The sequence below is a fragment of the Poecilia reticulata genome, chromosome 4 (genome assembly GCF_904066995.2).
Source record: "Poecilia reticulata chromosome 4, P_reticulata-male-v2, whole genome shotgun sequence".
NCBI classification, from domain to species: domain Eukaryota; kingdom Metazoa; phylum Chordata; class Actinopteri; order Cyprinodontiformes; family Poeciliidae; genus Poecilia; species Poecilia reticulata.
The window spans coordinates 4,264,685-4,278,305 of record NC_088833.1 but is presented as its reverse complement, the minus strand read 5'-3'; the positions used below and the strand labels follow the sequence as shown (position 1 = coordinate 4,278,305).

Genomic DNA, 13,621 nt, shown 5'->3' with positions numbered 1-13,621 from the left:
CAGCAATTAGCAAACACCTGGTGGAACTACATATCTGCTGGTCTCATTATACAATCTAGTTCTCAGTACATTGGTAAAAATGTTGTTAAAGGGTTAATATAGGAATCATGTGATGACTTCCTGTAGGCAGAGTTTACCACAGATCAGGAGTTTTTAAAGAGACAGAGGTCCAATTTCAAAAGTATATATATCTTCTGATATATATATATATTTTTTTTTAGAACTGAAGTTAATATAGTTACTTGATTATGCTATGAGATGACAGTATGTGCCTGGAAAAAAACATAATACTTCCCCTTTAAGACATTGATCAGGTTCATGTACATTTGAATTGTAAATGCACTGATCCACTTTTTTTACTTCTGATTCCAATTTCTGAGGATTAACATCAGCCAATACCGATCTAATACGGTATCGGTATCGGAGAAAAACAGCCAAATGGACTTAAAATGTTTCTGTTTTTAAACAGGAACATAGATATACTGAATTTAAAAATATTTGTTAACTGTGCACCAGTTCAGCACACTGAAATACATCACTAAATTCAAAAGTTTGGTCAAACATGTAAAAACAACTTTAATTTGTTCACATTAATAATAAAGAAACTAAAACTGACAAATCAATAGGTTAACTACCTTGGTCAAAAATATAAACATAAACTGAATCAAATCTTCTTTTAAATGGTTCACAAAATGCATTTAGGAATTATAAATGTACTGTAAAATAAATAATAAAGCATGACATCGCTCAGAGCATAAAGTTTAGCATTAGGCCGATACCAAAATCGGTACAAAACAGATATCAATATCGGATCGGTGCATCTAATCTCTTAATTTTTTAAAACTAAAAACAGAAAAATGTATGTGTTATGACAATTTTAGCAAACAGCCAATGAGACATAACAACATGATGATAAAAGCAGCGTAAGAGTTGCAACTAAAGAGATTTTATGTGTAAGAGCGCTGTAATCTGAGGGGAATAATCCAATGGAGCAGCTGCCTGTGAATGACGGTGAGGTAGTAAGTGCAGCGGGTGCAATGATCAGAGATAGAAGCTACTGATAGCCTGATTAGCGTGATTAGCCTGGCCATTCTGATTTGATTAGAGTCACGCTCCTTCTGATTAACTCATTAGTCAATTAGCGTTGCGTTGCAGATTAAGATGGACAGAGCGAGCCGCCATGTTGGGAGCTGACAGTCGTCCAAACCAGGCTGATGTGTCGCATGACATCATGCAGCAAGAAAGACGATAAAAGAGACAAAAAGGATGAAACAATTGTTATTTTATGGCTTATTGGTTTCCATATTCTCTCCTTCTATGTGTATGGATACAATTTAATTATTTTTACCAACATCTATTGGGCATCATTTCATTTATTCTGATCCGTAATTTATTTTTACTCAATTGTTATAGACAGCAAACATTTGCTTCAGTTGAAACAAGATATTTACATGTAATCGTCTAAAAAGACACAAACGTACATTTGTTTTCTCACTTAACGAAGTTAAATCAGACCAAACTTTTCTTGTTTTACGTTAGTTAGAATTACAAAAATGTATTCTATTTGCTAAATGCCAGAAAATGTGGCGAGAATGTTCTTTAGAAATTTGTTTATAACTTTGTTTTACATGATGAGGAAGAGGATCAGTGCCACTGGAAATAAAAAAAATTAAAAGGATTTTGACTTTTTTTTTAGAATTCTGATTTTAATCTCAAAATTTTGACAAATTTTTCTCAAAATTCTGACTTCAATCTCGGAATTCAGATTTCTTTTCACAGAGTTATTCTTAGATTACATTTTAAAACACAGTTTTCTCTTTCACTGACAAAATGTATGTAAACTTTTTAATAGACAGTGATTTTGTCTTTTTCGTTAAATATCACAGACGGACACACAGTCCGTCTGTGTGTGGCATGATGGCGACATCTGACTGAAGGAGTTAATCACTTGTTTGTCCGTCGGTCTCTGCCTGATGAGACGAACCGGGTTAGTCTGAACCTCCCTAAGCTGCGGCTGGGCTGAACCGGGTCGTAATGCCATAATAACACAGCTGGTGTAACCGCAATTATATAACAACTAACAATCACTCTATCTGGATATGGATGCTGTGTGTGTGTGTGTGTGTGTGTGTGTGTGTGTGTGTGTGTGTGTGTGTGTGTGTGCGCGTGTGTGTGTGTGCGCGTGTGTGTGTTTGTTCTTATGGCCTTTTCATGAAACACAACTCAAACACACACACACACACATGTTGATTATATAAGCATGTGGCCTGACTTGGCGTGTCAATGAAAACACCAGACAGAACACAGCTGACTGGTTGGATTGGTGGCTTTACAAATCACACACACACACACATGCACGTTCACACACACACACAATCGTGTTTTCATCACTTTTGTGGACTTCACGTTGACTTACCATATTCCTAACCCTAACACCTAACTGTCACAGACCTAACCACTAACCCAAAAACAACAATTTCCCTCATAGGGACCAAGAAAATGTCCCCACAAGGGGCAATGGTCCCCATAACCCCAGACAGAAATAGGTTCCCATAAAGATATAAAAACCTGGTACACACACACACACACACACACACACACACACACACACACACCCAATACTGCCACAGTTGTGAAGGGGTCAGATAAGGTTACCAAAACACGATGGAGTCGTAACTGTCAGAGATTTTCAGCTAATATTATCATCAGTCAACACTTTGTAAGCGACTGCGTTTTACTGGAAAAGCAAAATAGAGATTTTGTTAAAATTTTTTGATAACAAAACAAGTTTATATTAAAATAAAAACTTGCAATTTTTTTTTTGAAACAAAATAGTTTTTGGATTGACTTTAAAACACAGTGAAGTAGAAGTAGTTAGTGTTTTAGAAACACATTTAATAACAAAATAAATTAATGATCTTTATTGTAAAAACATTTTTGTACTTCTAAGCTTAGAAAATACATTTTCATTATTTTGAAACTATTTTGTATTCAAGAATAATTTTATTTATTGTGTCTTAACTTTTTGGTGAACTTGAGCTCTTTGATCTGAAATGTCTAAAATTATTATGTGACACGATCACAAATGTTTCTTTAATTTGTTTTTTTCTTTATTTATAGCTTTATTGTTTTTGTTTTTTTGCCAATTTGAAAATCATGTTATTTGTACGGAAGATGATTGGGGCCATTGAAAAAAAAAATCTAAAGTCTGACATTAATCTCAGGATTCTGATTTTTTTTCTCAAATTCTAAATTTAATCTCACAATTTTGATATTTTTTCTCAGATTCTGACTTTTGATATCAGAAAATTAAAGAAAGATTTCTGAGAAAAAAGTGAGAATTTTTTATTAAGCTTTTTGTTTTTTCAGTTTCCCTAATCCTCTTCCGTATACTTGCACACCTGTGTGTTTGAGGTCTTGCAGGTATGAGAAAAAGGAGTAGATTTCTGCTAAAAACAAAAAAAATTTGATTGTCAGACATTTTCTGGAAAAATAAAAGAAATTTCTGTGTTTCAAAGGTCGCAAACGTTTGACTTTTTGAATTCAGAAACTTCCACATTTTTTCTAGTAAGTTTTAGAGACTAAGATCAAAATTTCTTAGTTTTTTCTCGCAAATTTTAGACATTTGGAGCTTTGGCAAAATGTTCTTGTTTTTCGTAGAAAATGTCTGAAATCTATCTCAAAATTCTTTTCTCAAGTATCTGACAAATATTTGACATTACGAATTTGGAAACTACTTAAGTTTTTCTAGAAAAAACTTTTGCCAGGAATGTGCACATTTTTTATTTTATATTTCACATTTGAGCTTGTGTTTTCAACTAAAATGTTTCTCTGGATTTTTATTATAGTTTTTTTTGTCTTTCTGCCTTGTTTTACTTAGATGTAGCTTTTCCGATTAATTTTAAATCTCCAACTTTTGATGTTTCCAAAAATGATGCACTTTTCTAAACAGTTTCTTCTTCTTCCCACCCATTTTCTGGCGTTCACACGGCGATGACACCAGCTGCAGCTGGCAGCTCTCTGTCTCCATATCCATGAACTCCACTTTGCCGCTCTGAACCTTCCCCCACTTCTGCTCTCAGCTCTGTACATTCATCTTTTTCATGTATTTTTCCTGCTTGCATCTGTCTGCACCCTCTGCTCTTCCTGGTTGCTGCAGAGCGGGCAGATTGACTCCTCCCACCGTACCTTTAATCCCTCCGAACACCCCCACTCTGTTCCCATGTGGGATCAAGCCTCCAGTTTGACTGACATGCAGTCAGACACGATGGACGGACAGGGAGAAACACATGGATTCAGATAAAGTGTGTGTGTGTGTGTGTGCGTGCGTGTGTGTTTGAGAGAGAGATAAAAGCGAGAGGAGATAAAGGGCGATGTGTGGAACAGATTAGTGGAAAGCGGTTGATTCTGCTGCCGCTCTGTTACACATTTATACTTCGACGTCAGAGCGGACTGTCCATTTGGTTTATGAGCTGGTTTTGTGCTGGTTTAGTTAGTTTTCTAACTTTTTTTGCTGTTGGAGAAGTTGTAGCTTTTACTCAGACTAGCTGTCTTAAAGATGGAGGACCGGACAGAAATCAGGACTAGAGGAAAAGCAGTGGATTGATGCAAATATCCACTGCTATTGCTGATATTTTCGGGGTTCAGAAACAATTCCAACTATTTATTGTTTATAATCCAGTGGGAGAAGTAGCAAGATAAAGAGAAGTAGCATAAAAAGTTGGGTTTATGAATTTAAAATCTCCAGAATTCAGCTGGTAAGAGTCTGATAATATCCTACCGCTGGAATACGATGTAAGCTGTTAACTTACAGCGTTAAATTCAGTTTACGGCGCCTGTAAAGTGTTTTTTAAAGTGCAGCATAGCGTGGTTGTCAGTGCTGTCCACTATCAGGGCTGTGCAGCATGTCATGTGGCGTACGCAGTCGCTCCATGGTGGTAATCCATAGCAGATGTACTCAACATGCTGTACCAAAACCTGAGACGAGTAAGTCCTGAACCGCTGCCTTCGCTTCGGCTTTCTCAGCTCTCTGCGACCCGGTTTTATTTTCAGACATCTGAGGTTGAAGTCACTGAATTAGTGTGTTTTTTTGTATGTGTTTTTTTGCAGGCCAACCCCCCTCCAGTGGTGGTCAATACCGACAGCGTAGACACCCCCCCATATGTGAGTACAGCTTTAATTACATTGATTGAATCAACAGTTTGTGTTGGAGCTTCCTGATAAGGAAGTTCTACATATGCAATATTTCTAGACTCATTTGAGGAATTATTGTTATTTTTTTAATGATATGTCATTCAATTTTGTGGTCATAAGAACAAAAAAATATGTGCAAAACATTTGAGTTGCACATATTTAGAGATTTTCTGTAAACTTCACTGCAAAAACACAAAATAAGTAATTTTGGTCTAGTTTCTAGAGCAAATATCTTAGTATACTGGAAATAAGATAAAACTATCTTACAAATAACTTTCAGCAAGAAATCGCAGAAAAAGTACCAGTTTCAATGACAGATTATTTCACTTATGACACGATATTTCTCTCACATTATAAGTAAATTAATGTGCCAATGGAACTAGAACTTTTTCTACAATTTTAAGGAATTATTAACTTAAAAACAAAACTCCTATATCTTGCTGAAAAATTACTTAAAAAATTAGTTTAGTCTTATTTTAAGTGTGTTAAGATATTTCCACTAGAAACTGGACAAAAATACTTGCAGTTTCTGAAAATGCTACCAAATACTTTTGATTTTTGATAAATATCTTAGTACGACAAAACTAACTTGCTTATCTTTTAAGCAAGATTTAGGTTTTAGGTTTTTCCAAATTAATCTGCCAATGGAACTATAACATTCTCATCAATATTAAGAAATTATTGACACTAACAAGCTCCTATATATTTCTTAAAAGTTATTTTTAAGTTAGCTTTATCTAAGCGTACTAAGACATTTTCACTAGAAACTAGACCAAAAGGACTTTGTGTTTTTGCCGTGTAGGATAAAAAAAGCATAAACTTTTTAATGTATTATTTTAGGCTTCATCAAGGTAAATATTGGCAAACAGTGTGTCTCTAAAATGACGTGTAAAGCTGTAAGCTTCTCCTCCTGCAGCATGAATTTGTGTAATGAGCGTTAAACGTTTCTGTCCAGTAAATTGGTGCGTTAAAGACAGCGACGGCCTGGTTTAAACAGAACTCTCCGTCTAGAATGATATGAATCCAGATGTCATCTCTCTGTTGGCCAGCTGCTGCAGGGAATGAATGTGTTGTTGTTAGATAATTTTATTATGTAATTACTGTGGAACTACTCCCTGCTGGACTGAAACTGAAAGAAATTACGAGCAGGGACAGATTCCCTGTAGCCGAATGATATCACTGTTTGCACTTTTAGTTTTTAAGATAAAAGGCATCACATGCATGTGTAACTATAACCCTTCCATGTTCGTCTCAGGTCCAGTAGGTCGACTTCATGACAGAAAAACTCAGGTTCACTGAATTTATTCTAACAAAAGAGGAAAAAAGTTTGTGGTTAACATCAGTCCAGCAGCTTCTGCCTCTTTATAAACAAATAAATACAGTAAATAATCCAAAACAAACTACAAAACAACAGCTCCCAAGGGACAGTTAGCAGCGGTTAACAGTCGTAAAACTAAACGTAGCTAAAATGTTCAACATGAATGATAACAGTTTAAAACATATATAAAATGTCGCAAAAATTACTCATGAAATGCTGTATATGATTAAAATTATCTAAAATATTTGTTAAAATATAATATTTCTAAAGAAAACTCAGAGCTGAGCCTTATACTTTGTTCCGTTACCGACGGCAACAGAACAGAGGGGGAGGAGCTGCCAGTTACTGGTTGCTACGGTAACCACCAACTGTCAAGAGCAGCAGAACTTAAAATACACCAACACATTTTCTGGAGAAACAACTTCTTGACTGAACAAGATAAATTCAGAGATTATGTAATACATACATTTTGAGAAACTTCACATTGTTAAAATAAAACCCTGTTTAGCAAAAGCTAAATAAAAGGGAGTATTTGTGCAAGAATGAACTCTGTAATGTCACTTTTTAAATTATTAAGTCACTAAGTTGCAACGTTCAGTCAAAATGGAGTACAGGCGCACAACACATGGCGGTTTTAAAACAGCAAAAAATATAAAATCTAAAGTAATCTGACTGCACAAAGACACAGATTACAGCCAGGCGGATTACATTGGCCCCTGGGACGCCAGTTGACCATTGCATGTGTGCGCGCCTGTTTGCCCCACTGCATGCATCTGAAAAAGACATTCAGTACCAAACGTTGAGCATGTCTGGAAAAACACGTCTGTGTTTGCTTCTCATTCGCTTCAGAAATCCACAGCCTCGTATCTCTGCAGGACTGAACGATGTCGACACGTTTTTAAGGTTTTAGAGTCAACGTTTCTAAGGGACACTTTTAAACGTGACGTCAGAGATGCTTTAGGGATTTTATTCTTCAGGATTTATACGTCATTCATAAATATTATCTAAATTCACTTTCATAATCTTTAATGTGTGACCTGTGTGAGTGTACAAATAATCTGATCAAGTTAATACTCTGATTTCTTTTAGGTCAATGTAAATGTTTCGCTTTAGTTTATTACACTAGCTGAATTCACTGATGGCTTTGTTTTTGCTAAATTGAACAAAATTCACTTTTTTAACAAGAGAAGCAATGCTGAAAAACACAGTACAGGAGACATCAAGATCTTACGTTATATTTCTCCTAAAAGGTTTCATTTTGCCTCATTTTTAAGCCATTGAAAGGGTTCAATGGGTTTAAAAAAGATTTGAAACAAAAAACAAAGTAGAAAAATATATACAGCAGCAAAGCCGGAGATGTTTGTATCTGGTTTAAAATGTATCTTTACAGAAATATCTACCAACTTTTGTTGAACGATAAATTGTTCCACAAGTTATCGCGATAAACGATAACGTTGTTTGGAGACCATCTTCATTTTCATTTGATATAATAGCGATGGAAAAATAATCCAAGAACACATTCTCAAAGACTGATACACTTTAAATTCTGATGAACATTTAGCACTGGATTTGGAAGACATTTTAAATATCCAAAATAAATAAACAAAACAAGTGAAAGAATAAATAAAATGAATTATGAAGTCTCTGTAAGCAAAATTGTCCCTTAAAAAAGGAGTTAGTTGAGACCAAAACATGTTTTTGTTGTCCAATTTTTGGTTGAAATAGAAAAACAATAAATCATGCAAATGGAAATTATTGAGTTCATTTTAATTGGTCATGTGATTTATTGATTTATTGCTTATTGTAACAGGCCTAATCACAGATGCTTCTATCATATCGTTATTGTGAAAAAGTTCTTATCTTGATAAAAAATTTTGATTAATCATGACAATAATAAATTACAATTTAGGATGTTTGAAAATCCTCAAAAGTGATTGAATTGTTATTTTTTATTTTTACCAATAAATATCAAAGCATTCAAAACTGCAGTTAAATATATTTACTTTTAGGAGTTTACTGATAAGAATCCAACTTTTTTAGTTATGGATGTCCTGAAAAATCCTGTTTTAAAGTGTGCATGTTTCTTTAACAGCAGCATTTGTGTTAATGGGGATTTGGCTGCAGTTATAGATACTTTAGTCACTTTTATTATCACAATTAACACACCAATGTTAGCCACCATTACTTTAAAGTTTATTTAGAAAACAAAACTTTTATTCAAAAAAAGTGGAAATGCTTCTTCTGTTGTATATTCTGCATGGATTTAATATGAATATCTCTTTAAACTTTTCACATTTTGCAAAAATAAAATGTGTTTAATTAAATATGCATAAATAAACAAGTTATTGGGAATCACATTTACATTTTAATTTGAGACAAAACTGTCTTTAAATTTCTTGATAAAGTAGTAATTTATTGTTTTTATTCGTGTTTCTTTTTGTCTCACAGGTCAATGGAACAGAAGCAGACTATGAGTATGAGGAAATCACACTGGAGAGGGTAAAACAATAATACATTATTTTACACACCAAAAAGAAAACGAAACAAACATTTTTTTTACATTTTTGCAAATACTGTTGTCTCTAATTTTGTTACGAAGAGCAGTTTGTGTCTGACATGGTGATGTACACAGTCTGGAAAATGTATTATCATTCCATTTTATTGCTTTGCAACCACACACGTCTGTGTAAAATGAAAAGAAAATTATACCAATCTGCAAAGTTGGTATAAAAAGAGCTAAAAGAAACATAAAGGAGAACATTAATCAGAGAGTTAGCCAAAAGAGTTATGGTAACTTTGGAGTATTTGCAGAGAAACTTTTGTTGGCAGGGAAATTCTCCAAAAATGTTGCCTTTATTGATGAGTAGGAAGAAAAAAAAGCTGCTGTTGAAAATAAATAGAAAAACCATTTACATTTTTAAAGTTCTTCATGAGACCAAAATTTAACTTCTTGGTCTACATCCATTCTGTTTATGGAGGAAAACTAACACTGTGCTCATTTTTTATTTTATTTTATTTTTTAATACAGTGATGGTTGAAAATGTATGGAAGCCCATTTGTGCCATGAAATAAAAAATAAAAGCCCAACAGGAGGTCAAAATTTTACTTTAACAGTCATAATTATGTGATTCGAAGTCATAATTTTAACTTTCAACGTCATGTTTAGGAGCTATAAGGCTATAATTTTGACATTCAAAGTCATAATTATGCCACTGAATGTCATAATCAAAGTCATAATTAGGAGATTCAGTCAATTTTAACTTTCAAAGTCATGATTATGAAATTCATAGTCATAATTTCAATATTCAAAGTTGTAATTTTTACTTTCTATCTCATATTTATGACTTTAAATCTCAAAATTCTGACTGAAAATCAAAATTCTGACTTCCTGTTGGACTTTTATTCTTTCTTTCTTGGTGAAAACGGGTTCCCATAGGAACATGCATAAAGGGGAATTAGTTGAAGGAATTGCAGCCTGTTTTAGTCATTCTGTCGAACATTTCATGGTTGTTTACATCATTCAAAAATAGAACTTCCTTCTCCCTCACGTTCACATCATTCCTCCTCTACCTTCATGTTATTATTTGTCTCTTCTGTCTTTCGGCCTAAGCGTTTTTGTCCATTTCTAAACCTTCTCCGCTGCCCTCCCCATTTCTTCTTCATCATCACCCACTTTCCTTTCACGGGCCTCAGCGATCCCTCTTCCCTGATTGTATTCCCTTTATCTCTTCCCCAAGGCCGTCTTTCTGCGTCTCTCTCTATCGCTCCATTCTCCTGTGACCTGGTTCTGTCTGCTTGACTGAATCTGCTTTAAAGTCACCACAGACACACACAAACACAGCCGCAGACATTACGCTGGATTTAAATCCATGACGGCGCATGGGGGGAGAGTAAAATAAAAACGTCAGTGTGTGAAATTGTTTTACAAAGAATATCTGTTCTGGTTAGGGTTTGTTTTAGACTTTTTGTTTAGCAAAAATAAAAATTTTGCACAAATTTATGTGTATTTATTCACACAAAATATGATTCTGGTAGGTTATATTAAGTTGTTTACATTCTGTTTGTTAGAGATGTGAATATTTCAGTGTCTGGTGATTCGATTCAGAAAACATTATTAATTCAGAAACCAGTCTAGAAATTCTGTTTAAATTAAATAGACTAGAATAAATTTCTTGAGCATTTTAGATCAATTCGGAATTCCTACAATTAGGACTTGCGATTGTTTTTCTATTTATTTATTTACACTAAAACAATGTACAACATGCCATTAACCTTTTAAAAGGAGAAATGCATGGTACATTACAGCAAGAAATGCTAATTTCCACCTGCAGACCCTGCACAGGTTAATGTAATAAAGTATGATTTAACAGATTATGGATCATACTTTCACTAAACTGAAAAGCCAGTTTAGTGATTATTCAAATGTCACCACAACTAAAAAACAAAACAAACTACTAACTAACAGACATTTGTAAACTAAAACATGTTATAAATGACAGAACAGCAGCCAGTTTTTGAATATATACACTGTATTTTTGTAGGGTATTCATGTTCGTGTGAGGTTTTTATTTTTAAACATGAAGTTTTAATCCTCTGGATAACTGTGTGATAATGAGAAGTTTCATAATTTTATTTCTATTGTTTCATATCTAATATTCATCTTATTTTAGGGGGGTGTATTAATAGAAAATTCACATTTTTCATGTTTTTGTACCTCCATTTGTGTTTCTACTGCTTTTAAAAACATCCCAAGCGCTTAAAAAAAGACACTTATCAACTTTTAGGCAATAATTTAATGTTTTTTGGTGTCTAGAAAAGGACCTGTTTTGAAAACATTCAGAAAGTAACGTCACAAATCAGCAGTCACTGCCCCTCGCCTAGTGACCCCAGCCAGGTCCAGCCCGTTACCTAGCAACCCCAGGGAATTCCAGCCTGTTGCCTAGCAACCCACGCTGAGTTCCAGAGCGTTTGGTCAGTTGGATTCAGCATAATGGAAGCATAATATGTCACCATTAAATACTAAGCTAAATGTATTCTTTAGGAATAGTGCCAAAACTTCTGTGTTTCTGTGTTTTATTCATAAAGAATAAATCATATTCTTTATGATTTATCATAAAGAATATTATTTTAAGCGCGCTGTTCCTATGTCATCAGGATTATATGGAATACTTTTACGATCATTATTCTGCAGTGTGTTTCAGCCACTTTAGGCAGGTTAGCCCAAATCCTGTGTGGTGATTATTTTGTCATCTGGACCCGCTCAGTGGGGTTTGTGCCGAGTCTTTTTGGACGTCCGTGTTTCTGTGATCGTGTTACTTTTGTAACAAAAATAGTTCCAGCCAGATTGTGAGACCAAACACTGAGCAGATGAAGAAAACAACAGGTCATATCAGGAAGAAAAGAACAAAAACAACAACAAGGCTTATTTTAGAGAACAACCTTAAAAAAAGACCTGCTATTTCTATAGAGTGGAACATATTTCATGTACAAAAAAACACAAACCTATCATTTTCTAATCGTTTAACTCTGGTATTCATTTATTTTCCTCTTCTCCTCAGAAAACTGTAATTCTGAGTGAAACATGAATATTCAGCTTTTGCAAATGTGTTTGTTCCTGCATGGTCCAAGTATCTTGTTTTATGATATTGTGGTTTCTTTTTACAAATTGTTGGAAAAACATGACTTAATTGGTTTAATTTTAACAGAAAATCAATGTTTTTTTTATGTTTTTCCTTCTATGTGTTGAAAATGTCTAATGTTTATTCACTTAAATTTTTTGTTTCAAACTTGGACTTAAACAATATATTTTTTCTGCTCTTGTTCTGCAGTTTGCTGCTTTACAAACATGCCACTTGTTGCTTTCAAACTGAGATTTTGCCAAATTAGAACCAAACTTTTAAACTTAAACAAATTTGAAACTCTAGTGGACGCAAAAATTGTGCATATAAATATTTTTGCCACCAACATGGCCTCTGTTTCTGTTTTTATGAGCAGGGTAACTCAGGACTGGGCTTCAGTATTGCTGGCGGCACAGATAACCCCCACATTGGAGAGGACCCATCAATCTTTATCACCAAAATCATCCCTGGAGGAGCTGCAGCCCAAAATGGACGACTCAGGTAGAATCATTGCTGTTAAATTAAATGTTTTTACCATCATGAGTTAACATGCATCAGGACATTTTTAACATTTTTAAATAAAGTACCTGATGTACTGTATTTAAATTTGGTATGAAATTTTGAAAAGTAGCTAGCAGAAAGTTAGCCTTTAGAAAATTAGATGTGTCACATCTTAATTTATTCCCCAGGGAAACATTAACTCCTGGTTGTGTATTTAAATATTTTGGTGTGAGATCTTGCCCGTGTAATAAAAGAGAAATTTATGAGCGGTGATGAAGACGTAAGCAAAAACATAAAGAAATGTTGCTGTGCAGGGTGAATGACTGCATAGTCCGGGTGAATGACACGGACGTGAGGGAGGTGACTCACAGCGGGGCGGTGGAGGCGCTGAAGGAGGCGGGAGGACTGGTCCGGCTCTGCATACGACGACGGAGGAGCCTCGCAGAGAGGATCATGGATATCAAGCTGGTCAAAGGGCCAAAAGGTGAGCTAATGCTAGGAACACATCGAAAACTGGAGTAAACAAACCCTATTGTCTTAGTTTTAAAGCAGCGCCGTTGAGCTCATTTTCATTCTGGGCCAAATCCAGATTATGAATTCCCTCAAATGTTATGGCAGAATGTATTTATAAAGTTACCCATTTAAAAAAACTGTTAAAATAAATAGCTGTCTTTGCATTACTTCTGAAAATGAAATAATATTAAACATCTTTTCACATTCACTGGAAAATTAACTGTCAGAAGTTGTATTAAAATCAACTTTATTCCCTCATCAAAAACATACCTGGAGTGTTGTCTTGATTCTGTCATGCATGTTTGAGAAATCCTTTAGTCTCCATGGCAACCATTCAGCTGTGCAAAACGCCTGGGTGGACCTAGCTCCGCCCTCGACGGTGAAGCTCCTCCCCCAGTCAGCTCCTTCAGACTAGCCAGTGCAATTAGCAAACACCTGGTGAAACTGCTCATCTGCTGAGCTCATTATACTGGTTAAA

The 13,621-nt window shown here is 34.7% G+C and overlaps 1 protein-coding gene across 10 annotated transcripts in view; it reads left to right on the top strand.

The window, feature by feature from the left end:
* Positions 1 to 13,621, top strand: part of LOC103463088 (discs large homolog 1-like protein) — a 122,137-nt gene that overhangs the window by 64,436 nt on the left and 44,080 nt on the right. For 9 of the 10 annotated variants that reach the window (XM_008406246.3, XM_017304455.2, XM_017304454.2 and 6 more), the window contains 4 exons: positions 5,110 to 5,163; positions 8,960 to 9,010; positions 12,506 to 12,630; positions 12,945 to 13,114. In XM_008406246.3, coding sequence (XP_008404468.2) covers positions 5,110 to 5,163; positions 8,960 to 9,010; positions 12,506 to 12,630; positions 12,945 to 13,114 — 400 coding nt within the window. Of the gene's footprint in view, positions 1 to 4,284; positions 4,987 to 5,109; positions 5,164 to 8,959; positions 9,011 to 12,505; positions 12,631 to 12,944; positions 13,115 to 13,621 lie in introns of those variants that run through there. The other variant, XM_008406250.3, reaches the window with a different exon arrangement.